Source organism: Nicotiana tabacum, chromosome 2 (genome assembly GCF_000715075.1).
Source record: "Nicotiana tabacum cultivar K326 chromosome 2, ASM71507v2, whole genome shotgun sequence".
Classification (NCBI taxonomy): Eukaryota; Viridiplantae; Streptophyta; class Magnoliopsida; order Solanales; family Solanaceae; genus Nicotiana; species Nicotiana tabacum.
This window is the reverse complement of record NC_134081.1, coordinates 50,050,921-50,077,914: the sequence shown is the minus strand read 5'-3', so window position 1 is coordinate 50,077,914 and position 26,994 is coordinate 50,050,921. Positions and strand designations below refer to the sequence as shown.

Genomic DNA, 26,994 nt, shown 5'->3' with positions numbered 1-26,994 from the left:
ATGAAGAATGTAGAGGCTCGAACAAAAGGCTTAAAAGATCTTGTTCCTGTTGACGACCAAAAGTCTGGGGCATTCCAAGTGTCTAATGCAGCCTCACCAACTTTACATTTTAGCAATCCAGATCTTGCCAAAATGGTAAAGGATGCTCAGGCAGCGATGTTCATAAACACAAATCCAAAGACCAACGCTACATTGGTTACTTTGAATACCTCGGTTCATGAGGTTCCTTCACAGACGGTTGTTGGTGAGCAAACAGATGATTCAGGATATCCGTTACTCTCTACAGGTAACAATCAACATGTGGAGAAAGGTAGGGCATCACCTACACAATCAAATTCTACAAATGAGAAGACTAGTTCTAAGAAACAACAAGTTGCGACGAGTGCAATTGCGGTTAATCGCAAGAGTTGGGCTGAGCAAGTTGAAGAGGAGGAAGAAGAAGATTGTGGAGATAGCTATCAAGATATAACTGATGAAGCAACCCAATGCTCAGGTGACGATGCTGGGCAGAAATATTTTGGAGCAAAGGTGTAATGACCAATCGGTCATTTGACTTTTAGAACTCCGTTTCCTAAAATAAAACTTCCCGTATGTGCTTTTAATGATTTATGACTTGCAGGGATGGTTGGTTCGGGATTTGGAAGTGTTTGGGTTGAAATCGGAACACTTGGTTCCTTAAGTTGGCTTTAAAAGGCCAAGTTTGACTTTGGTCAACATTTTGAGAAAACGACCTCGGAATAGAATTTTGATGATTCCAACAGCTCCGCGTGGTGATTTTGGACATAGGAGCGTGTTCGGAATTTTATTTGGAAGTCCGTAGTTTAATTAGGCTTGAAATGGCTAAAATAGGAATTTAAGTTTGGAAGTTTGACCGGGGAGTTGACTTTTTGATATCGGAGTCGGAATCCAGTTCTAAAAATTTTTATAACTCCGTTATGTCATTTATGACTTGTGTACAAAATTTGAGGTCAATCAGACTTGATTTGATAGGTTTCGACATCGAATGTAGAAGTTGAAAATTTTAAGTTTTATTAAGCTTGAATTGGAGCGTGATTCATGGTTTTAGCGTCGTTTTATGTGATTTGAGGTTTCAAATAAGTTCGTATGATGTTTTAGGACTTGTTGGTATATTTGGTTGAGGTTCCGAGGGCCTCGGGTGAGTTCAGATGGTTAACAGATCAAAAGTTGGACTTAAAACATCTGCTGCAATTTTCTCTTCTGCTGGAAATTCTGGGCCAAGATCGTGGGTCATGATCGAAGGCAGGGCCCGGGGGTCATGATCGAAGGCAGGGCTCGAGGGTCATGATCGAAGGCAAAGGCTCGAGGGCCATGACCGAAGCCACGATCGAGGCCGAGGATCGAGGCCATGATCAAGCCATGATCGAGGTCGAGGATCGAGGCCATGATCGAAGCCACGATCAAGGCCAAGGATTGAGGCCATGATTGAGGGCCATGATCGAACCACGATCGAGGCCGAGGATTGAGGTCATGATCGAGGGCTGCCTGGGCAGAATTATAAAGGAGGAATTATAGATTGAGGCCGAGGATTGGTCAATATACACGAATATATCATTGTTTTCACTATTTAATTAGTGTTTTGAGATTGAAATTTGAAAATTTTTTGAAATCTCATAGAAACGAATTTTTGAGATTTCGGTATCGATTCGGAGTCGGATTTGAGTGAAACTGGTATGGTTGGACTCGTAATTGAATGAGTTGTCGGATTTCGTAACTTTTGCCGGATTTCGAGACGTGGGCCCCACAGACGAGTTTTTAAATAATTTCGGAATTTTTATTGAAAATGTAGTATTTTCGTATGAAATTGATTCTATAATTTTTGGTGACTGTATCGAATTATTTTTGGTTAGATTCGAGCCAATCAAAGTTGGATAATCGAGGAAAAGGCCTACTAGTGGATTAAATTGGAGCAAGATGAGGTTAGTTTCTTGTCTAATCTTGTGATGGAAAAATTACCCCATAGGTAATTAAAGTAATAATTAGTGCTAATTGTGGGGGCTCCGTACGCACGAGGTGACGAGAGTCCGTGCGTAGCTACTATTAATGCTAAAGTCCGGGTAGTTTAGGACTCAAAGCATGAATTACTTGTGTAAATTGTATTCTTTGTTTAATTAATATATATATATATATATATGTGAATATATATATTGTGAATTGTTAGATAAAAATATTAAAGGATGAAAATTTCATATACTTGATTTTCTGTTTAAATTAATTAATTATTAAGAGAAATTGTTCTTTCTCCCGAAATTATCTTATAATAAATATATTCTCATTCCGGAGGTACATAAGAAAATGTCCTCCTTTCTTGTGGAGCGGGCCGAACGCCTCGACAGGATAGATGCATCTATGGATCGCGCCTCACGTCACTCGGTAGTGTACACGACACTCTGGATCGGGTCGTACGACCTCGGAAGAAAATCGTGCATAATAATAATAATTACACGATACTTGAATTTTTATTGCAGCTTGTAAAGCTAATTGATAAATTTGAAATTTATTGAAATTGAAAGAATTTAATTAATATATTGAGAATTGTTGCATTTGAGGGTTTAATTATTTCTGCTGATTAAATAAAATTATTGTTGACTTTGTGAATCATGCTGGGTTAAATAAATTCTATTTTATTCTATTTAATATTGTTGATCCTTAGTGAGTGTCAAAGTCGACCATCTTGTCTCTACCACTTCGAGATTAGGCTTGATACTTAATGGGTATACGTTGTTTACGTACTCATACTACACTTGCTGCACTTTTTGTACAGGATCTGAGACATTCACTAGTGGAGGACCTATCATCCTACATCCACGTTATCCAGAGGCGTAGTGGTGAGCTGCCTTTCTGAGCCATTCTGCAGCAACCAGTACCTCTTCTTGCATTTTATTCTATCTATTTTTATTTCAGACGGTATTTGGAGTTTTGCATAATCTACTAGATGCTCATATACTTGTGACACCAGGTCTTGGCACACACGTTGGTAGAATTTGGAATTGGTATTATTTTCTTGAATTTAAATTAACCGATATCTTTTCTATTCTCTTTAATATTGCTAGTAAAAGAATAAAATTACTTAAAAAATTATTCTGAAAATAATTGATATAGGTTTAATTTATTTGTTGGCTTGCCTAGCTATAGTGTTGGGCGTCATACGACCTATAGGTGAAATTGGGTCGTGAGAAAAGGGTGAGGCAGTCGTCGAGCAGCTTTCAATTTCATCTACAAGCTTGCAAAAATAAAGGGGCGCAATTATACAAAACGACTGGTCAGATCGTTACACAATTGGACGGCATCACTCTTTGTGCTTTCACTCTCATCCTCACCTGATAATGTAAAAAAAATGGCATGGCATCACCCTTTGAGATTTTTTACTCTCATCCTCACATTATAAAATAATAACAAGCATGGAAACACCCTTCAAACATATTCTCACGTTCACTCAAGCAATAATATTAATATATAAATAAGGCACGACAACACCCTTCGTGCATTTCACTCTTCCTCACCAAGAAATCACATACCACACATTACCAAGCAAGGTGAGAAGAAAAAATTCAACATCCATAATAGTATTTGAACACAACTCATCATATGAGAATATTCCAACAAAATGGCACCAACAACCCATCAAGATTTCAATGATCTCAACACCAATATCTCAATATCCTCAATCATAGAAAATAACATGAATACGAGAAACTAAAGAATTAAACAATCTATCTAAAGCATGGAAGACATATTACACAAATAAATGGCACAATTAAGGCTAATTCTGCCTGCATACTTATTCTATGGCCAACGTATATACACCTGTGACCTTACATATATGTCGCCCCCAACACATAGTTCACATAGCAAATAGATTCGATTCTATCCTATTTTCCTCAAATCAAGTTTAACCAAGACACTTACCTCTTTCCGGAACATAATCAACAATTCAACACGGCTTTTCCTTTAGAACAAGCCTCCAAACCACTTTTCCTTTAGAACAAGCCTCCAAACCAATTAAATCTAGTTAAATATCGTTCAAACAATTCAAAAAAAGCTTTAGAAATTACCCTAAAATGAAAAAGGTTAAATATTTAACATAATTGAAAAAGTCAACAAAAAGTCAACCCAGGCCCACATGGTTGAAATCTCAAATTAAGACCAAATTCCAATTACGCATTCACCCCCGAGCCTAGATATGTAATTTATTTCGAAATCCGACCTCATTTCGAGGTCTAATTTCAATTTCACAAAATTCCTAGATTTTACCCAAAGCCCCCAATTTCTACTCTAAGATCTGTGCGCAAGGTGTTACGAGTTCTTCAGATCGTGCACACCAGCTGCTGCATCAGCTATCCAAAACTATTCGAGACTCACCCGAGCCCCTCAGGCTCCAATCCTAACATCCAATCAAGTGTAGTAAAATCATACAAACTCACTTGCTAGCTCAAATTATCAAAATAACATCAAAATTCAAGAATTGATCATTAAAACTCAAGATTTTCAAGTTCAAAACTCATTTTTTCCAACTTTTCACATAATGTTCCAAAATAGCCTCGGGTCCCCCGTGACCCCAACCAAACATGCGTACAAGTCCAAAATCATCATAAGAACCTACCCAGAATCGTCAAAACACCGATCTGAAATCTTTTACCAAAAATGTTGACCGTGGTCAACTGTAGCCACATTTAAACTTAAAAATCACATTTTCTTTACAATTTTACATATAAAATTTCCAAAAAATCGACACGGACCACACGCACAGGTCATAAATCATCAAATTGAGCTATGAAAATCTCGAAACACTGAAAAGGAAGCTAATGCTCAAAACGACCTGCTGGGTCTTTACATTCTCCACATCTAAAAGAAACGTTCGTCCTCGAATGATCCTAGAAATGTACCTGGACTGGCAAAAAGGTGCGGGTATCTACTCCTCATGTCGGCACTCAGACTCCCAAGTATCCTCCTCAATCAGCTGACCTCTCCAATGCACTTTCATAGAAGGAATATCTTTAGATCTCAATGTCCGAACCTGCCGGTCTAGAATAGCCATCGGCTCTTCCTCATAGGTCAAATTCTCATGAAGCTGCACCGTGCTGAAGTCTAAAACATGTGACTGATCTTCATGGTACCGAATGTACCCATGCTAAGCTAGGAGGCAATTCTAGTCTATAAGCAACCTCCCCAACTCTCTCCAAGATCTCAAACTAGTTAATAAACTTCGGGCTCAACTTGCCCTTTTTCTCAAATCGCATCAAGCCTTTCATAGGCGACACTCAGAGAAGAACCTTTTCACCTTCCATATAAGCCACATCCCGGACCTTTCGGTCCTCATCACTCTTTTTCCTGGAATTTGTTGTATGGAGCCGCTCCTAAATCACCTTCACCTTCTCCAAAGCATCATGAACCAAGTCCGTGCCCAACAATCTAGCCTGACAGTGCTCAAACCAACCAACCGGAGAATGACATCATGTCCAAAATAAGGCCTCGTATGGAGCCATCTGGATGCTCGACTGATAGCTGTTGTTGTAAGAAAACTCTGGTAGAGGTAGAAACTAGCCCCACTGACCCCTGAAATCCATAGAGCATGCCCACAACATATCCTCCAAAATCTGATTAGTACGGTCAGAATGTTCGTCTATCTGAGGATAAAATATGGTACTCAGCTCGACCCGCGTGCCCAACTCACACTCCACAACTCTCCAAAAGTGTGAAGTGAACTGTGTGCCCCTGTTTGAAATGATAGAAATGGGCACACCGTGCATGCGGATAATCTCCTGAATGTAAATATGAGCCAATCTCTATGAAGAATAGGATGTCATTACAAGAATGAAGTATGCAGACTTAGTCAACTGGTCCATAATAACCCATACTGTGTCATACTTCCTCAAGGTTCTTGGTAAGACTACAACAAAGTCCATAGTGATGCATTCCCATTTCCACTCCGGTATTACTAACTTCTGAGTCAACCCACCCGATTTCTGATGTCATACTTCACTAGTTGACAATTCAAACACCGAGAGATATGTCTAACATTGTCATTCTTCATCTTCAGCCACCAATAGTGCTGCTTCAAGTCACGATACATGTTCGTGACACTTGGGTGAATGGAATACCGTGAACTTGGAGCCTCCTCAAGGATCAAATCTCTCAACGCATCAACATTCGAAACACAAATCCGGCCTTGAATCTGCATAACACCATCATCTCCAATCATGACATCCTTGGCACCACCCCGATGCACTGTGCATTTCAACACCAACAAGCAAGGATCATCAAACTGGCGAGCCTTGATGCGCTCAACAACGATATTGTGCCACAACACAAGCATGAACCCTACTAGGTTTCAAAACATCCAACCTCACGAACTGGTTAGCCAAAGCCCAAACATCTATAGCTATTGGCCTCTCCACTTTCTGTAAAAATGCCAAACTACCCATGCTCTCCGCCTTCATACTCAAGGCATAGGCCACTACATTGGCCTTCACGGGATGATATAATATGGTGATATCATAGTATTTCAGTAACTCTAACCATTTCCACTACCTCAAATTAAGTTGCCTCTGCTTGAATAGATGATGGAGACTCCGATGGTCAGTATAGACCTCGCATGGAATGTCGTGATGATAGTGCCTCCAAATCATGAGCGCGTGAACAATGGCTGCTAACTTCAAATCATGCACAAGTTCATTCTTCTCATGAAACTTACGCTAACAAGATGCGTAGGCAATCACCCTATCGTCCTGTATTAATACCGTGCCAAGTCCAATAGACAATGTAAGATCCCAAACCTGTGGGCAACACTACCAATACAAGGGCTATAGTTAAATTAGTCTTGAGCTTCTGAAAGCTCTCCTCACACTCGTCGGACCATTTGAAAAGTGCACCCTTCTGGATCAACTTGGTCAATAGGGCTGAAATAGATGAAAACCCCTCCAAGAACCGACGATAATAGCACGCCAAATCCAAGAAGCTTCGAATCTCTGTAGATGAAGTAGTTCTAGGCCAGTTATGAACTGCTTCAATCTTCTTATGATCCACCTTGATACCCTCAGAAGACACAACATGACACAAAAAGGCAACCGAGTCTAACTAGAATTCACACTTCAAACACATGGCATATAACTAATGATCCTTCAAAGCCTGAAGTACAATCCTCAGGTGTAACTCCTGCTCCTCTCTACTGTGAGAATAAACAAGAATATCATCAATGAAGACAATCATGAAGGAATCTAAATAAGGCTTGAACATTTGGTTCATCAAATCCATGAATGCTGCTGGAGCATTAGTCAAGCCAAACGACATTACCAAAAACACGTAATGACCATAACGAGTCCTAAAAGCTATCTTAGGGTTATCCGATGCCCTAATCTTCACCTGATGGTAGCCATATCTCAAATCAATCTTGAAAAACACCTTGGCACCCTGAAGTTAATCAAACAATTAATCAATCCTATGAACCGTATACTTGTTTTGATAGTGACCTTATTCAATAGCCGATAATCTATGCACATCCTCATCGATCTGTCCTTCTTCTTAACAAACAACACCGACGCACCTAAGGTGAAATGCTCGGTCTAATGAATCCCTTGTCAAGAAAATCTTGCAACTGATCCTTCAATTCTTTCAACTCAGCTGAAGCCATACGGTACAGTGGAATAGAAATAGGCTGATTGCCCGTGACCAAATCAATGCAAAAGTCGATATCCCTGTCGGGTGGAATACCCGACAAATATGTAGGAAACACCTCAGGAAACTCCCTCACAACCAGTACCAAATCCATAGAAGGAAGCTCCGTACTAGAATATCGGATATAGTCCAAGTACGCCAAACAATACATCTCGACCATATGCTGAGCCTTCAAATATGAAACCACCCTGCTAGTGGAGTGATTAAGGGTCCCTCTCCGCTCTAATCTAGGCAACCCTGACATGGCTAAAGTCAGAGTTTTGACATGACAATCCAAGATAGTATGACACGGAGACAATCAATCCATACCAAGAATGACCTCAAAATCCACCATGTTCAACAACAAAATATCGACTACTATAACAAATCTATTAATAGTATTCATACAAGACCTATATACCTGATCAACCACAACGGAATCTCCAACCGGTATAGACACAGAAATAAGAACAGCAAGAGAATCACGAGGCATACTCAAATGCAAAGCAAAATATGCCAACACATAAGAATATGTAGAACTCGAATTAAACAACACGAAAGCATCTCTATGATAGACTGAGATAATACCTGTAATAACTGCATCAGACGACTCCGCCTCAGGTCTAATTGGAAATGCATAACAACGGGGCTGAGCCCTACCAACCTGTTCTCCACCTCTGGGATGACCTCTAACTGACTGACCTCCACTTCTATCTAAACTAGCCTCAACCTCGGGCTGCCACAACTCCGCCTCTAGCTAATTGTGCGGGTGGTGGAGCCATCAATGCCGGAACCATGGCACGAGTACCCTGCCGTGGCATACTTCTTTGTGACCTAAGGCAAAACTTTATGATGTTCCTCAGATCTCCACATGTATAATAAGCCCTCGGCTGACGTGACTACTGACCCTGAAACTCTCCCTGTCAACCTGAATAACCACCCTGGTAAATCTGTATTGGAGGTGCACTAACCGGAGCTGGAGGTGCACTATATGCTTGCTGCTCAGGACAATGTCTATTAGCATTGTGGCTGCCTTAAGCACCATGGGTGACCTGTAGAGCTAACTGAACCGACCTGATAGGTGGCCTCTACCAAAGTATGCCCTGCATCCAGACGAGGCACCACTAAATCCTCAAAAATGACGGGCCTTTTATTTTAGGTCGTCTCCCTATCCTGGCCTCTGATGCACTCGATCCTCCTAGCAATCTCCACTACCCGAGTGAAAGAAATATCAGACTCTGTCTCTCTGGCCATCTAAAGTCTAATTCCCTAGGTAAGACCATCTATGAATCTCCGCACCTTCTACCTCTCAGTAGGATCAGGATAGCTGCATGGCGTGACAAATCCACAAATCTAGTCTCATACTGAGAAATGGTCATGCTACCCTACAGAAGGCGCTCTAACAGACTACGCAACTCCTCTCTCTGAGTGAAGGGAATGAACTTCTCTAAGAACAAATGTGAGAACTGAGCGCATGTGAGAGGAGGTGATCCCGCAGGCCTGTCATGCAGATGCACCTGCCACCACCTCTTGGCAGAACCATGCATCTGGAATATTGTGAAATATAATCCATTGGACTCCACTATACCCACGTTGCGCAAGATCTTTTGGCAAAGGTCCTCATAAGCTGTACTACTAAAGTGAGGGGAACACAACTTGGTGAACTTGTCCAAAATCTTTAGCTCATCAGCCGACATTGCGGGTATGTCCTTGGGTTGTGTAGAAATAATAGGCTGAACCGCCTCAACTGGTAGAACTATTGGGGTCTGATAACCATAAGCCATTTGTTCTGGAGTGTGAGTAGCAGTTGTCTGGGCTCCTCCCCTGGCCTGAGAAACAACTGGTGCTACAAGAAACATACCGGCATCAGCCATACTCTCCATAAGACCAACCATGCGAATTAAGGCATCCTAAAGCACTAGGGTAGCAATGAACCCATCTCGGACATAAGCAGGTGCTACTGGCTAGGATCTCCTCATCCTACTCTATCTCAGGCTTGACAATGGGTGGCGCTGTGTGCGATCTACGCTGAGCTATGCTTATACCTCTAAATCTGCCTCGGCCCCGGCCCCTACCCCTAGTAGTGGCTACTATCTAGGGCTCCGGCTCCTGATCAGCTGCAGATGACGTAAGCCTCCTCACCATATGTGAGAGAATAAGGGAAGAATGATTCAAACTTAATGATAAAACAAAGTTGCACGATAGAGAATGAAAGAAAGAAAGTGAAGTTTCCTAATGCCTTATAGCCTCTAGAAGATAAGTACAGACGTCTCCGTACCGATTCTAAAGACTCTACTAACTCGTGAGACCTATGCAACCTAGTTCTCTATTACCAACTTTTCACGACCTGAAATCCCAACCAATCGGGTTCGTGATGGAGCCCAATACCGCTTGCTCGGCAAGCTAGCACACAATAAAAAATTATGAAAGAATTGCAATAAATGACTAATCAACAAGATAACAAGAAAAAGTAAAAGCAACTCGCAAGTGAACCAGATAAGTCTAAAATCCATACTAACGTTCAACCCTTCCAAAGATGTGGAGTCACAAGTACATGAGCTTCTAGAGTTTTCTACATACACTGTTCTGAAAGAAATACAGCACTGTCCGAAACTAAATGGAGAAAAGATAAGAAGATGACTCAAGGCCTACGAATGAGATGTAGATCTACCTCGAATCACGTGCCCGGTTTCTGCTAAGCACCTCTCAGAACTCCGCCGGTACCAATATCCGGATTTGCACAAGATGTGTAGATGTGTAGTATGAGTACAACCGACCTAATGTACTTAGTAAGTATCTACCCTAACCTCGACGAGGTAGTGACTAGGTTAAGACAAGACACCTACATAAAACATGTGTAGTTATATATCAGAAGAAACAAAATAACAGATAGAGTATCAAATATAATAGCGGAATAATGATAAGTGAATGAGATAACAAGTACACAGGTAAGGGAGCATAAAATGGAAACATAAATTAAAGTGTTACCGAGTAAGCCTCTTTCAAAAGTAAATAGTGAAACCACAAATCCAAGCCCACATTCCAAATATCAAAGTAGGAGCATGAAATTAACAACGTTGCATGACATCATCCTTCGTGCTTTTACTTTGATCCTCACATGATAATGTAAAAACAATTGGATGACATCACCGTTCGTGCTTTTACTCTCATCCTCACTTGATAATGTAAAATAATGGCATGACATCACCCTTCGTGCTTTCACTTTCTCACATTATAAAATAATAACAAGCACGGAAACACACTTCATGCATATCCTCATGTTCACTCAAGCCATAATATTAATACTTAAATAAGGCATGACATCACCCTTCGTGCATTTCACTCTTCCTCACCAAGCAATCACATACCGCACATTACCAGCAAGGTGAGAAGAAAATTCAACATCAACAATAGTATTTTAACACAACTCTTCATATGAGAATATTCCAACAAAATGGCACCAACAACCGATCAGCAATTAAATGATCTCAACACCAATATCTCAATATCCTCAATCATAGAAAATAACATGAATACGAGAAATTAAAGATTTAAGCAATCTACCTAAAGCATGGAAGACATAATACACAAATAACATGGCACAATTAAGGCTAATTATGCTTATCCCATGGCCAACGCATATACACCCATAACCCTGCATATATGCCGCCCCCAACACATAGTTCACATAGCAAATAGACTCAATTCTACCCTATTTCCCTCAAATCAAGGTTAACCAAGACACTTACCTCTTTTCGAAACACAATCAGCAATCCAACATGACTTTTCCTTTAAGACCAAGCCTCCAAACCAATCAAACCATTCAAAAAAATCATTAGAAACTACCTCGAATGAAAAAGGTTCAATTTTTAACATAATTGAACAAGTCAACCAAAATGTCAACCGGACCCACTTGGTCGAAATCCAAAATTAAGACCAAATCTCGATTACCCATTCACCCCCGATCACAGATATATCATTTGTTTCGAAATCCGACCTCAATTCGAGGTCTAAATCTCAATTTCACAATCCCTAAATTCTACCCAAAATCCCCAATTTTTACTTTGAAATTCTTGGATTTGATGATGAAATTCATTAAAAAGTAATTGAAATTGATTGAAAATAAGTTAAAGTCACCTCTATGGAGTCTACTATTTTAAAATGGTGTAAAATGAGCTAAGTCTTGAAATTTTCATATTTTACCCAGCTGCAGATATCGCAATTACAAAACCTTGTTCGCAATTGCGATGTTCGCAAATGCAAACCACTAATCGCAAATGCGATCAACGTCTCAGCTCCACACTTGGCGCAAATGCGACTCTCCCTTCGCATTTGCGAAGGCCCCCTTCATTGCAAATGCGGACCATGCTTCGCAAAAAAGCGAACCTGTGCCTAGTCTATGAGTGTTGCAAATGCGAGGTCCCTCATGGTCGCAAATGTGACTTGTTCTTCGCAAAAGCGAAACCCCAACTCCCAGTCCCACTTCACAATTGCGAGCCTGACATCACACTAGCTGCTGCATCAGTTATCCAAAACTATCCAAAACATATCCGAGCCCCTCAGAATCCAATACGAACATCCACACAAGTATAATAATATCATACAAACTCGCTCGCTAGCTTAAATCATCTAAATAACATCAAAATTCAAGAATCAGTCATTAAATCTCAATATTTTCAAGTTCAAAATTCATTTTATCCAACCTTTCACATGATGCGCCGAAATAGCCTCGATCACCCTAGGACCCTAACTAAATATGTGTACAAGTTCAAAATCATCATACGAACCTACCAGAATTGTCAAAATACCGATCCGAGGTCATTTACCAAAAATGTTGGTCGTGGTCAACTCTAGCCATATTAAAGTCAAAAATCACATTTTCTTTATAATTTCACATATAAACTTTCCAGAAATCGACACGGACCACTCACGCAAGTCATAAATTATCAAATTGAGCCAAGAAAAGTTTTGAAATAATGAAAAGGAAGCTAATACTCAAAATGACCTATCGGGTCGTTACATTACCTATTACAGCAAATAACTTTGAATTGAAGCAGGGGATGCTCCAGACCGATTTAGAATAATTGTATTTTCCGAGACAAATTCAATGACGATTCAAATACTCGCGTAATGGATTTTGATGAAATCATGGATATGTTCCAGTACAACGGGGTATCGAAGGATGCTGTCTATTTAAGAGCATTTCCCTTTTAACTGGAATATAATGCCAAGCACTGGTTGCAGAGTTCGCCAACGAAATAAATTAGGACATGGGAAGATATGATTAACAAATTTCTTGATAAATATTTCTCTTCTGCAAAAACAAGAAATTTAGAAAGGAAATCCATAACTTTTGCCAGAGGGACACGAAAATAGTTTTTGAGGCATGTGAAAGGTTCAAGGAGATAGTTAGAAAATATCAGCATAATGGAATTGAATTGTGGATGCAAATTTAAGATTTTTTTGGATGGACTGATACCTAACTCCAGGCCAACTCTAAGTAATGTAGTCGAAGGTCATCTAAAGATGCAAATTAGTGGTCTGCAGAGGCAAACGAGAGGAGAAAGGCAGTTGGAATACATCAAAGGGATTGCAACACTACTATGTAATCTCAAATTGACTCTATGGCAAAAGAAATCCGGAAGTTGACCATAGCTAAGTCAGAGTGAGCCACAAATGGCTTGTGATTTTTGTGAAACGGGGCACCCAACATATGAATATCAGGCCATAACCGCAGATGAAGAAGTAAATGTTGTGGAGAATTTCAATAGAGGGAACTACCAATGAGGCAACAATTTTCAATTCTATGGGTCAGAGACACCCAGATTTTTCATGGAGCTCGCCAAATGGGAGTTTAAACTCGTGGCAGCAGAATAATCCTAGACCCTAGGATAACAACCTATAGGTTTTTAGAATCAGCAAAGGAAACAATACCAGCTACCAAAGTCTAATCAGTCAAGTATGGAAGACCACATGAAAGTGTTCATCAAAAAGTCTGATGGGAGATTTGACACCCACGGTACTGCTATCCAGAACTTAGAGAGACAGATACGACAAATTGCCAATATATTATCTGAGAGAGCTCCTGGAACCCTTCCTGCTGATACCGAGAAGAATCTAAAAGAGACAATAAAATTTGTGTATCTGAGGAATGCCAAAACATTAGCAGGCCCTGTTATGAAAACAAAAGTTAAGGTTGTGAGTAAGAAGACTGAAACAGTAGAGAGCTAAAAAATGGTAAACTATATGGTGAGAACAATGCTACTAAAAAGGAGGAGGGTAAGCACAAAAAGAATCATGAAGTTGAGGAAAGAAAACACATGCATGCATTATAGTTTCCGCAAAAGATAAAGAGAGAAAAACTAGACAAGTGTTTTGGGAGATTCTAGGAGATGCTCAAGTAATTATATGTGAATATTTCGTTTATAGAGGTACTCACTCAGATAACTGCCTATGCTAACTTTTGAAGGATATCTTGTCCAACAAATGATAGTTGGAAAAGACAATAGTGGTCAAACTTAATACCCACTGCAGTGCTATCTTGAAAAATAAGATCCCTTAGAAATATGAGAATCTTGGAAGATTCACCATACCATGCTCTTTTGGGAGTGAGAGTTTCAACAGGCCTTGTGTGACTCAAGAGCATCTATAAATCTAATGGATTTGTCTATTTTCAGAAAAATAGAAGGCGAGCTTGGAGCGATCAAATCAATACAGTGTCCTTGCAACTGTCTAACCATATCACCATCATATTGGAAGGGATAATTGAAGATATTGTGGTGCGGGTTGATAAGTTTGTGTTCCTATAGATTTTTTTGTGGCAGATATTGAGGTGAACAAGGAGGTCCCTCTGATCTTGGGAGACCATTCCTCTACACAACAAGGCAATTCTTAACCTTTAAAAATGTCATGGAGAATAAATGAGGGGAAGCTCATGATCATGGGGAATAAAAATATAGTTTTCCATATGAAAAGGATGATGAAGTACCCTATTGATGGGTCGACTACCTATTCTTGCTTCAAGGTGGATGTTGTTGGTGAGTTGGCTGAGAAGTATAAGTTTGACAAGCTTGTAGATGATTCTCTAGAAAGATGTATCACTCAATCTAGCACAGTGAAGGATGAAGATCCTGAAATCAAGAAAGAGGCAGAAGCTCTTGAGTTTGAAAATCAAGTAGTAGACAAGGAGGAAGTAAAAAAGGAGGCGTCTAAGCCTAGTGTGGAATTAAAAGTGCTCCCTAATCACTTGAAATATGATTTTCTTGAAACTAACAATTTTTCTATGATTATTTCTGCTTACTTGACAGTGAAAAGGAATAGAAGCTAGGTGAGCTACTGAAGAAGTACAAAAAGGCAATTGGTTGGAACATAGCTGATAATCAGGGAATCAACCCAGCCATTTGCATACATAAAATTTTACTGGAAGAAAATAACAATCTAGTAGTGCAACCCTAATGCAAGCTGAATAAAAGTTTGGAGGAGGTGGTTCAAAAAGAGATAGTCAAATTGATTGATGAGGGAGTGATTTTTGCCATCTCTAATAGCATATAGTTTATCCCTATGCAGTTGTACCAGAGAAAGAGAGCAAGAAAGTGGTAAAGAACAAGGGCAATGAGTTGATTCCTACAAGAATAGTCGTGAGGTACAATGTGTATTGTATTATAGGAGGTTGAATAATGCAACAAGGAAGATCACTTTTCACTTCAATTCATTGATCAAATACATGAAAATGTGGCCGGTCATAGATAATACTGCTTTTTAGATGGACATTCAAGCTACAATAAGATACCCATTGCCCATGAAGATATTAAGAAGACCATTTTCACTTGTTCGGCTAGAATTTTGCTTACCGTAGGATGCCATTTTGGTTGTGTAACATATTATCCACTTTTAAGAGGTGCATGATGTTTATCTTCTCAGATCTGAATAGGAAGTGTTTAGAGGTATTTATATATGATTTCTCTTTGTTTGGTGATGTATTTGATGATTGTCTGAAAAACTTGGAACTTGTGCTTAAACATTGTGAAACCACTCACCTGTTACTCAAATGGGAAAAGTGTTACTTCGTGGTTAAAGAGAGAATTGTTCTGGGCCAAAAGGTGACTACAAATGGTATTGATGTTGATGGAGAAAATGTTGATATTATTTCTAGACTTCCATCACCGACTTTAGTGAAGAGAATTAAGAGCTTCTTAGGACATGATGGATTTTATTGAAGGTTCGTCAAAAATATTTCAAGCATTACCAAGCCATTGACAACATTGCTAGCTAAGGAGGTGACGTTTGTGTTTACTGTGGAGTGCCTACGGGCATTTGAATTGGTCAAGGAGAAATTCATTAGTGCTCCTATTCTAGTGACATCAAATTGGAGCTTTACTTTCGAGATAATGTGTGATGTAAGCGATGTAGCTGTGGGAACAATTTTAGGGTAGAGAAAAGATAAAATATTCAGGCCCATTTACTATATAAGTCGAACTCTGAATGATGCCCAGTTGAATTATGCTACTACATAGAGAGATTTCTATGTAGTGGTCATTTCTTTTGACAAGTTCAGATCATATCTTGTGGGGAGTAAAGTAATAGTGCATATAGACTGCTCAACCTTGAAATACTTGCTGAGTAAGAAGGAGTCCAAACCGTGTCTGATGTGGTAGGTATTGTTGTTGCAAGATTTTGATCTTGAGATCAAGGATAGGAAGGGTATTGAGAATCAAGTCATGAATCATCTATCTCGACTTGAAACACCACCTGTAGAGACTGTGGAAATAATGGAAGAGTCCCCTGAAAAGCAGATTTTCTCCATTGCTGCTGTCTCTGAAAGAACACCATGGTATGTTGATATAACCAAATATTTAGCTAGCGGATGGTTGCTCGAGATCTCTCCTACGGTCAAAAGAGAAAATTGCAAGGTGAGGTAAAACGTTACTTTTGGAATGACCCTTTCTTGTTTAAATTACGTGTAGATGGAATGATTCGTAAATATGCACCAGAAAAAGAGATGGCAAGTATTCTGTCTCATTCCCATGATAGAGCAGCTGAAGGGCACTATGATGAAAATCGTACTATGGTAAAGGTCATGAATGCCGATTTCTATTGTCCATCTGTATAGGCGCACAGGCATATGTGGCTACATGTGATAAATGTCAAAGGGCATGTAATATTAGCAAAAGGGACAAGATGCCTTTGAAATCGATTTTGGTATGTGAAATTTTTTATGTTTGCGATATTGACTTTATGGGGTCGTTCCCATCGCCCCATTCATATGAGTATATCCTAGTAGCCATTGACTACGCCTCTAAATGGGTCGAGACAACCCCTACTTGGATTAATGATGCTCACGTGATATGTGAATTTTTATAAAAGAATATCTTTAGTTGCTTTGGGACACCTCGAGTGATCAGTAGTGGTAATGGGCCGCATTTTGTGAATAAGCAGTTTGCTGCACTTTTATCTAAGTATAGGGTGACTTATAAAATAGGAACCTCGTACCATGTACAAACTAGAAGACAAGTTGAAGTGTTTAACTAGGTGCTTAAATGAATTCTTAAGAAAATGATTAGTTCTTCTCGTAAGAATTGGTTTGTAAAGTTAGATGAAGCTTTATATGTCACGACCCCAAACCCCCACCGGTGGTGATGGTGCCTAAACCACTTGCAAGGCAAAACAACCATAAAACAGTAGCAGAAGAACAATAACAATATAGAAATAAAAGAGACTAAAGGTCTAATAGCATAAATAATATTAAACAAATACAATAATCCCTCAGAAACTAGTAACACTGAGTCATGAACTTTAACATATTAATACAAGCTTGATAATATAATACACTATCTGAATCGAATACAATAGTAAACTGAGAGAAGGTGTCACGCCCCAAACTCGGGGAGCGTGATCGGCGCTTAACCGAGAGAACCCGACCGAGAAAGCCTGTTAGATTTTCTTCTACCCAAACTCATCCATGAATAAATAGGAGATGTACTCCATTAATCAAATGCTGAAAAGATTTTATTAACAACTTCCAATTCATTCCCATTAGCAGCTTCATTCATAATTTCTAAAATATTACGAGTTTATAGAATTAATGAAAAACATGATTTCCAAATATCAATATTTCTAGTTCAATATCCAACATCAACCACAACCCACAACCTGTCTACGGAGCCTCTAAGTACAATAGAAGAGTAATATGGAAATGCTGACAACAAGGCCCCGGCTATACCTCAAAATACTGGGATGAAGACTTCCTTTGTTAATCCTCAATGATTGAGAAAGAATTGATGGATAATAGGTTGAAAGTTACTCCCCCACTCTAAGAACTCTTTCTCACTCTAAAGTATCAGGTTTTGCTAAAAAATGGCCCCTTATATCTATTTTAACGAAGTAGGGTCGGGTTTTAAAAACCCCAAAAATGAAGCTCCAGAACAAGTTCTACGGTCGCATATGCGACCGTATAATGAATATGCGGTCCGTGAAATGACCGCGAAATTTGGGTGCCAAAACTAGAAAGGAACTGACCAGGTCTACGGTCACTATGCGGCCCACAGACCTGTTCTGCGGTCTTATAGTGCACCATAGAACCTCCCTCCGAAAAATCCCAAAGCGGGATATGCGACAAGAGTGCGGCCCGCGAAGTGATTATGCGGTCGCATAATGGCCGCGCAATTGACATCAAAATGATCCAGAAAATTGACCCATTCTGCGACCATTTTGCGGTCCGCAGAATGGTTCTACGGTCGCAGAATAGGCCGCGGAAATGCCTACTTCTGCCCAACATATTTTTCAACTCCCCAGCTCACTATTATTAACCTCTACGCCTGCCCCGGCATCATAGAACCCCGATTTTTAGGAAAATTTTCACGGGGCCTTACAGAAGGAGACTCCAAGGACAACAATTAGGGTGCAACTCTACCTCAAGTCTCCACAAAAATAGCCACAAATTCCAATGCTCAGCTGGGTCTAACTCTGGGATATACATAATTAAGTGTAGAGTGCGGTATAAGCACAATCGACCCTATGTACTGAGTAAGTATCGTGACTAACCTCGATAAGTTAGTGGCGAGAATGGTCAATGATACTCATTAATCAACCTGTACAGTTCATGGATATATATGTACACAACAACAGTACCCGAATCTAAGCATGGTAATCAGTCTAACAATTCAGCATATAGAGAAGATATATAAGAATAGATAAGCCATGTTGCATAGATTGACATATAGAAAAGATACATAATTTGAATCATTTCTTAAATCATGCGGCATATAGAGAAGATATACTTAGAAGGCATGAATATATTCCGTGACCTAGATATAGAGAAGATACGCAATAAGAGAAACATGTATACATCCAAGGAGTTTGCATATAGAGAAGATACACAAAGCCCAAACATTTCATCAAGGAGAACATGAGATGAAGTCCCTAAGGGGATGAATCCTTATCCATACGCTGCACAGACAACTCACGTACAATAATCACAACATCCGCACAAACAACTCACGTGCTTTCTACCAGTCCATATCACAGAAAAACATATACAAGAATACATGTATACGAACAACAAATATCAAGTCACATAATCAAGGACTGAGGAAAATGACATGCTAAGGTGTATGTATGTGCGAAGTGTAAAACTACAACTCATATTAGGCGGGTACGCCATAAAAAATCAAGATTCATACTCAAACACGATATCAAGCTTATACATGGACTTTAACATGACTCAAATTGTTCACGTAACCATAAAAATGATCAAGTAGGTAGCGCAAGAAGTATACAATCCAAACAAAGCATGCTAGAATCCTAAGGTCCGATCCAGTCAATGTCAAACATAACATCTGCATATACACTCGTTACCTCGCATATATGTCACTTTTCACACACTCCAATTAGCAAATAAAGTCACATCCCAAGGGGTATTCCATCACACAATATTAGGAAAGATACTTACCTCAAACGAGCCAAATCAATACTCCAAGAATGCCTTCCCCTTGGAAATAACCTCCAACTGTAACGACCCGGCCGGTCATTTTGAGAATTTAAATCCCGTCTAGTGGCATAAGGCCCCGAGCAACTTCGTATTATGTGACTCGACTTGTGTGCGTAGTTCAATTCAATTACTGAGTGATTCGGAGTGATTTGGGACACTTAAGCTTAAGTCTTAGGATTTTGGCTGTAGTCAAAACAATATGAAGATGACTCCGGAATGGAGTACTGTCGGTTCTATTAGCTCTGTTGGGTGATTTTGGACTTAAGAGCGTGTCCGGACTGTAAATCCGAGGTTTGTAGCTAATTTATGCTTGAAATGGTGAAAGTCGAATTTTTGGAGATTTGGACCGGAAGTGGACTTTTTGATATCGGGGTCAGAATGCAATTCTGAGAGTTGGAACAGTTCCGTTATATTATTTGGGACTTGCCTGTAAAATTTGACATCATTCTGGGTTGATTTGATAGGTTTCAGCACGAGTTTTAGAAGTTGAAAGATTTAAAAATTTATAAGTTTGATTCATGGTGCGATGCGTAGTTTTAACGTTAGTTGATGTAATTTGAGGGCTTGACTAAGTTCGTATGGTGTTTTAGGATTGGTTGGTATATTTGGTTGAGGTCCCGGGGGTCTCGGGTGAGTTTCAGGTGCTTAATGGATTAAAAGTTTGATTTGTGTTACTGCTAAGTCTTCAGGCTTCTGGTATTTTCGCACCTGCGGTGAAGAGACCACAGGTGCGGGAGCGCACGTACGGAGAGGCAAGCACATAAGCGGAAAAGTGGAGGAGTGCCAGGGGTTGCAGGTGCGAGGAAAATTCCGCATCTGCGTTGCCCGCAGATGCGAAGGTCGAGGAGCAGATGCGAAGGTTGAGGCGCAGGTGCGAGAAAAGATGGACTTGACAGTCTCCGCAGGTGCAGAGAATTTGTGCGCATCAGCGGCTCCGCGAAGCGGATTTTGGCACGCAGAAGCGAGAGGTCGCGCAGATGCGGCTAATTATGTCGCAGGTGCAGTCACGCCTAGGCAGAAAAGAGAAATTCGAGGGTTTGGTTTCTTTCTTCGTTTTTGGACTTGAGAGCTCCAAATTTGGCGATTTTTCGAGGGATTTTCAGAGAAAGCTTTGGGGTAATGATTCCTAACTCATTTTTGGTTGTGTTCCATTAATCTATAGTTGTTTTCTCCATTTAGTTTCGGATTTTTGGGGTTGAAATTGAGAAAAATTGGAAGAACTTCTTCAATAAAGATTTCGAGTTTTGGAAGGGGATTTGTGGTCGAATTTGTGTAATTCTTATATGGTTGGACTCGTGAGTGAATGGGTGTTCATATTTTATGATTTTTACCTGATTCCGAGACGTGGGTCCGGGTCGACTTCTTTGGGCAAATTTTGGAATTTTTGTTAAAATATTGATTTCATTAATTAAATGAGTCTATTATCGTTGTATTCATGATATGCAATTGTGTTTGGTTAGATTTGGACCATTCGGAGTCGGATAATTGAGCAAAGGGCATTCTTACAGACTGTTTGAGCTTGGTTCGAGGTAAGTATCTTGCCTAACCTTGTGTGAGGGACTTCCCCTTAGGATTTGAGTCTTCTATGTTGATTGTAGTCCGTGTACACGAGGTGACGAGTGCGTGCACGGACTTATTTGTGGGAAGTTGGCCTTTTAGGGTTCTTAGGTCCTTGTATTCATTGAATATGCAGTTGTTCTTGTTATGATTATATATCTTAATTACTAGATTCACATCTACCTGCTTAATTAGAATCAATTGCTTCATGACCCACTATTATTGTTACTTAATTCATATGTGCCTTAACTGAAATTGTTATCTCTTTTATAGCCATGCTATCTTTTCATAACTGCTTATCTTTATTTGGAATTTATATTATTTCATCCTATAATTGTTCAGTCTTAATTGAGGTTATGATTATTTTTTTGCTGCTTATCCTTAATTGAATTGTTGAATATCCTTTTTAATTTCCTCAACCTTAAAAGAAGTTTAGATATCCTATATCTTAGTCGACTTATTTTATTTGGCATTATTTGATTCGTGTTAGCTTCCCTGTTGTTGAAGTGTATATTGTGGGATCGTTGCTGCACATTAGTTCTCCCTTTGTTGAGCTGTTCTCTTTACGTTTAGCATTCTTTACTTTGGTTATTCCTTGTGAATTGGTTCTACCGTTTCTTTGTAAATTAAAATTCTTGAGTTGATTTACTTGTCGTACTTTGTATTTTTGTCAGTGTTGCTGTTGTACTTGTTGTGGTGATGCATGAGGTTTCTACCGTGCGGTTGTTATTATTATGATGCATGAGGTTTCTGCCGTGCGGTTGTTATTATGGGGTTGCACGAGGTTTCTGCCATGCTATTGTTACCATTTATATTTGCACATGCGGCATGACAAGGCGGGATATGGATATATATATATATGTGGGTTGCGTATGTGGCGAGACAAGGGGGAACATTATTATGCACGTGTGGCGGCGAGACAAGGCGGGTATTTATGTTACTATTGCACACATGTCGAGACAAGGTGGGCTGTGTCAGGGATTGATTTGTGATTATTTATGGCTTAGGGGCATTCTTGTTGTTGATATTTGTGTAGTGGTATACGTACCTGTGTGAGCTTTATCTTGTGAAAGCCGTGAGAAAATATTCTACGTGTTGTCCGTTCTTCTTCTTCCTTATGCTTATTTGCTAGTATGGACTATGTTAAGACACTTGCACAAGCATACACGTAGTTAAACACTCTTATCGGATAAGAGGTGTTCTTGATATTGTTAAGCATAGATGCTCACCCTTGTTTACTTGCCTTCTATGGGAGAATGGCTCTATTGGCACGTGAGTCGTCAGTGTGGTTATGAGGTGTTATGAGGGCACAGGATGCCAAGTGTTAGGGTTTAGGTATTGAGACCCATGAGTTGTGAATTTGTCCGAGGTTCGGAACCTCGTGGAGTTGTTGGCTAAAACCTGATGTAAAAGTGGTTGTAGTTACTGAGTTATTACTTGTCCTTGCTGTATTCATGATTCCGAATTTAAGTTGTGTTCCATTCACTTTGTCTGCGTCATTTTCATGATATTCCGTTGATACTTGTTGTTTCTTGCTTTAATACCCTTATTGTATTGTTAGTCATATTGCATAGTGCTTATGTAGACATTATACTTCTGTTATTCATGTACTTATATCAGTTCAGTTTATTAGACCAGTGGGTGTCTTGACTGTTCCTCGTCACTACTCTACCGAGGTTAGTCTTGATACTTACTGGGCACCGCTGTGGTGTGCTCATGCTACTCTTCTGCACATTTTTGTGCAGATCCAGGTACTTATTCGTTAGCTAGCTGTGTGGACTATTGCTGTGGAGACTCAAGGTAAACCTGCTGCTACGTTCGCAGGCTTAAGAGTCACCTTCAAGTTTTCGTTTTGCACTGTTTATTCTTATTTCTGGACAGTTGTATTTAGAAGTTTTCTAGAGAACACTTTGTAGAGCTTATGACTTGTAATGTTGATTTTGGGAATTGTAAGAGATTCTATTTAAATAATATTATTGTTTAAATTATTGTTAGGCTTACCTAGTCCCTAAGACTAGGTGCCATCACGATACCCAAACGGAGGGAAAATTGGGTCGTGACACCAACTGGCTCGGATCTAGCAAAAAACAACCCAATATTGTCAAACAAAGACATAGGAATCAATTCCTAACAATAACGTTTCAAACTTTATTCCATTCCCAATAAGTCAACAAAAGTCAACCCGAGCCCACATGGCCAAAACCCGAGTAAAGGGGTGATCTCGACTATCCATTACCCTACGTGTCCAAATATGTGATTTCCAAAATCGAGTCCAAATCGACCCTCAAATCCCCAAAATCAATTCTCTTAAGTTGTAGGCTAAAACCTCAATTTTCCTCCAAGATAAATAGTCAAATCCAAATGAGAATTATTACCCATAATGTAGTGAAGTAAATCTCCACAAATATCGCCACTAGCCGAGCTCCAAAACTTCAGATAATGAAAAATGACATAAAACTCGACTTAAAACCCTCCTGTCAGGCATCTCGCACCTGCGGCCTAGTAACCCGCTTCAGTGATGTCGCATCTGCGGCATAATCTTCGTATCTGCAAGGCTAACCAATCAGCCAACCCTTCGTACCTTTAAAGCTAAACTCCACTTCTGCGATCTCGCAGGTGCAACCTACACTCCATTTCTGTGCATATGCTTCTACGCAATAACCTTTGTAGAAGCGGTGCTTCAGATCCCAGCTCCTGCCCCCATCAATGCCTATCCATTTGCAGGTGGGATGTTGTACCTATGCACCCAAACCTCGTAGGTGCGACACACCAGTACCAGAACTGCCCTCAATACCAAAAATGTTCCGGAACCCATCCGAAACACACTGGAGCCACCGGGACCCCGTCCAATCACACCAACAAGTCTGAATGCCTATTCCAAACCTATCCAAATGCTCAAAATACCAGGAATAACATGAAAACCAATAATCAATTATCAAGATCAATCTCTTAAGTTCCGAACTTCCCGAATTCCACAAACACGTCCAAATCATGCCTAAACATTCCAAATTCAAACCAAACTCTGCACATAAGTTCCAATCAACCAAATAAACCTATCCACAGTCCCCAAATACCAATCAAAACCCTTAATACCAAAGTTAGCTCCCGGTCAAACCTATAAACTCTCCAAACCTTCAAAGTGCCAACTTTCGGCAAATAGATCCAGAACATCCTAGGAACCTCCAAATCTATATTTGGGCATACGACTAAGTCCAAAATCAACTACAAACCTATTGGAACCTTCAAATCACCAATCCGAGATCGTCTACCCAAAATTCAAAATTTGGTCAACTCTTAACAACTTAAGTTTCCAAAATGAGACTGCGTGTCTCCAATCACTCTCAAACCTTCCCGAAAAGATAACCAACCACGCAAGTCACAAAATAACAAATACACATACCAAAAACATCAATTAGGGGAATGTGGCTCAAATACAAAAAAATGACCAGCCTAGTCATTACATTCTCTGCCTCTTAAACAAATGATCGTCCTCGAACGGGTTTAGAATCACACCTGAAGTGCTAAAAAGATGAGGATATCTGCTCCACATATTTGACTCGGTCTACCAAGTATCCTTCTCGATCGGTTGACCTCTCCACTAAACCTTCACTAATGCAATATCCTTTGACCTCATCTTTCGGATCTGCCTATGGACACTAGCTCTTCTTCATCAGCCAAATTCTCATCCAACTGCACCCAGCTAAAATCCAACACGTGATTGATCTTCATGATACTTTCGAAGTATGGAAACATGAAACATCGGATGAACTCCCAATAATATGGGTAGCAAAGCTAGCCTGTAAGCCACCTCACCTACTCTCTCCAAAACCTCTAGTAGACCAATTTACCGAGGAATCAACTTGCCCTTCCTCCCGAATCTCGTCACGCCCTTCATAGGCAAAACTCTAAGATAAACCTTCTCACCTTCCATAAATGCCACATTGTGAACCTTCCTATCAACATAACTCTTCTGCCTGGACTGAGCTGTGCGAATCCTCTCCTAAATCAACTCCACCTTCTCTAAAACATCAATAACCAAATCTTTGCCTAATAACCTAGCTTCACCAGGCTTAAACCAACCAACTGGAGAACAACATCGCCTCCATATAATGCCTCATACATAGCCATCTGGATACTAGATTGGTAGTTGTTGTTGTAGTAAAACTCCGTTAAAGGTAGAAACTGATCCCACTGGTCTTCAAAATCATTAAAACTGGCCCTCAGCATATTCTCCAAGGTCTGAATGGTCCTCCTAGACTTCCCATCCGCCCGGGGGTGAAATGCAGTACTCAACTCCACCCGCGTGCCCAACTCACATTAAATAGCTCTCCAAAAGTGCAAAGTAAATTGAGTGCCCTGAATTGAGATGATAGAAGGTACACCATGCAAGAGAAAACTCCCTCTAATATAGACCTTAGCCAACTACTCTGATATGTATGAAGTCATAATCGAAATGAAATGCGCCAACTTGGTCAACCGATCCACAATGAACTAAATGGCATGAAACTCTTCAAAGTCTGTGGAGACCTTACCACAAACCCAATTGTAATGCGCTTCCACTTCTATTCCGGTATATCAATCTTCTAGAGCGAACCACCCAGTGTCTGATGATCATACTTGGCCTACTGATATTTCAAACACCGTGCAACATGCCTGACAATTTCCTTCATCCTTCTCTACCAGTAATGCTGCTTCAAATCACTGTACATCTTTGTAGAACATAGATGAATAGAATACCACAAACTGTGAGACTTCTTAAAGATCAACTCCCTCAAGCCATCCACATTAGGAACACAAATTCGACCCTAGAGTCTCAATACACCATTATCGCCAATTGTCACCTCCTTAGAAAAGAGTCCTAAGGATCTTAGAGCTCGACATTTAGAGAAGATATGCAAGAATATCAAATCACGTTGCACAGAGTCCACATATAGAGAAATATGTAACGTGAGTCATTACATCAACTAAATCAACATATATGGAAGATATGCATAAAAGGATATACATTTCTTGAGCTAGCATATAGAGAATATACACAATAAAAATTATGTATACATCCAAGGAGTTTGCATATAGAGGAGATACAAAAATCCAACCACTAGCCAGTTTTTCATAATTCACGTGTACGTCACCAAGGAGAGATATGAGAGGAAGACCCTAAGGGGATGGATCCTTATCCATACGCTGCATGGACAACTCACATACCAATAATCACAACATCCGCACGGGTAACTCACGTGCTCTAAACCAGTCCATATCATAGAAAACCATAAACTAGAATACATGTATACGAACAATAGATATCAAGTCAAATACTAAAGGAAAGAGGAAACTAAAATGCTAAGGTGTATTCATGTACAAAGCGTACAACTACAACTCAAATTAGGCGGGTACACCATACAATAACAAGATTCATACTCAAACAGGAAATCAAGTTTATGCATGTTCTTTAACATGACTCAACTAGTTCATGTAACCATACAAATGATCAAATACCTACCACAGGAAATACAAAGTCCAAACAAAGCAAACTATAAGCCTAAGGTCCAATCCAGTCAAAGACATACATAGCACCTGTATATACACTCGTCGTCTCGCATATACATTTTTATTCACACACTTCAATTAGCCAAGTAAAGTCATATACTAAGGTTATTCTCTTCCACAAGATTAGCCAAGATATTTACCTTAAACGAGCCAAATCAATACACCAAGAACGCCTTCCCCTTGAAAATCACCTCCAACCTGCTCGGATCTAGCCAGAATAACTCAATAACGTC

General features: G+C 39.8%; 1 protein-coding gene across 2 annotated transcripts; it reads left to right on the top strand.

The window, feature by feature from the left end:
- LOC142170714 (uncharacterized) lies at positions 1 to 23,185 on the top strand. 2 transcript variants are annotated; one of them, XM_075232975.1, is made up of 4 exons: positions 1 to 528; positions 2,783 to 2,846; positions 21,118 to 21,186; positions 22,960 to 23,185. In XM_075232975.1, the coding sequence occupies exons 1-3, from the start codon at positions 1 to 3 to the stop codon at positions 21,144 to 21,146; spliced, it is 621 nt and encodes a 206-aa protein (XP_075089076.1). In that variant the 3' UTR covers positions 21,147 to 21,186; positions 22,960 to 23,185. The 2 variants fall into 2 exon arrangements, with proteins under 2 accessions (XP_075089076.1, XP_075089075.1); XM_075232974.1 differs by lacking the exon at positions 22,960 to 23,185 and adding an exon at positions 21,889 to 22,923.
- The last annotated feature ends 3,809 nt before the right edge of the window (positions 23,186 to 26,994 follow it).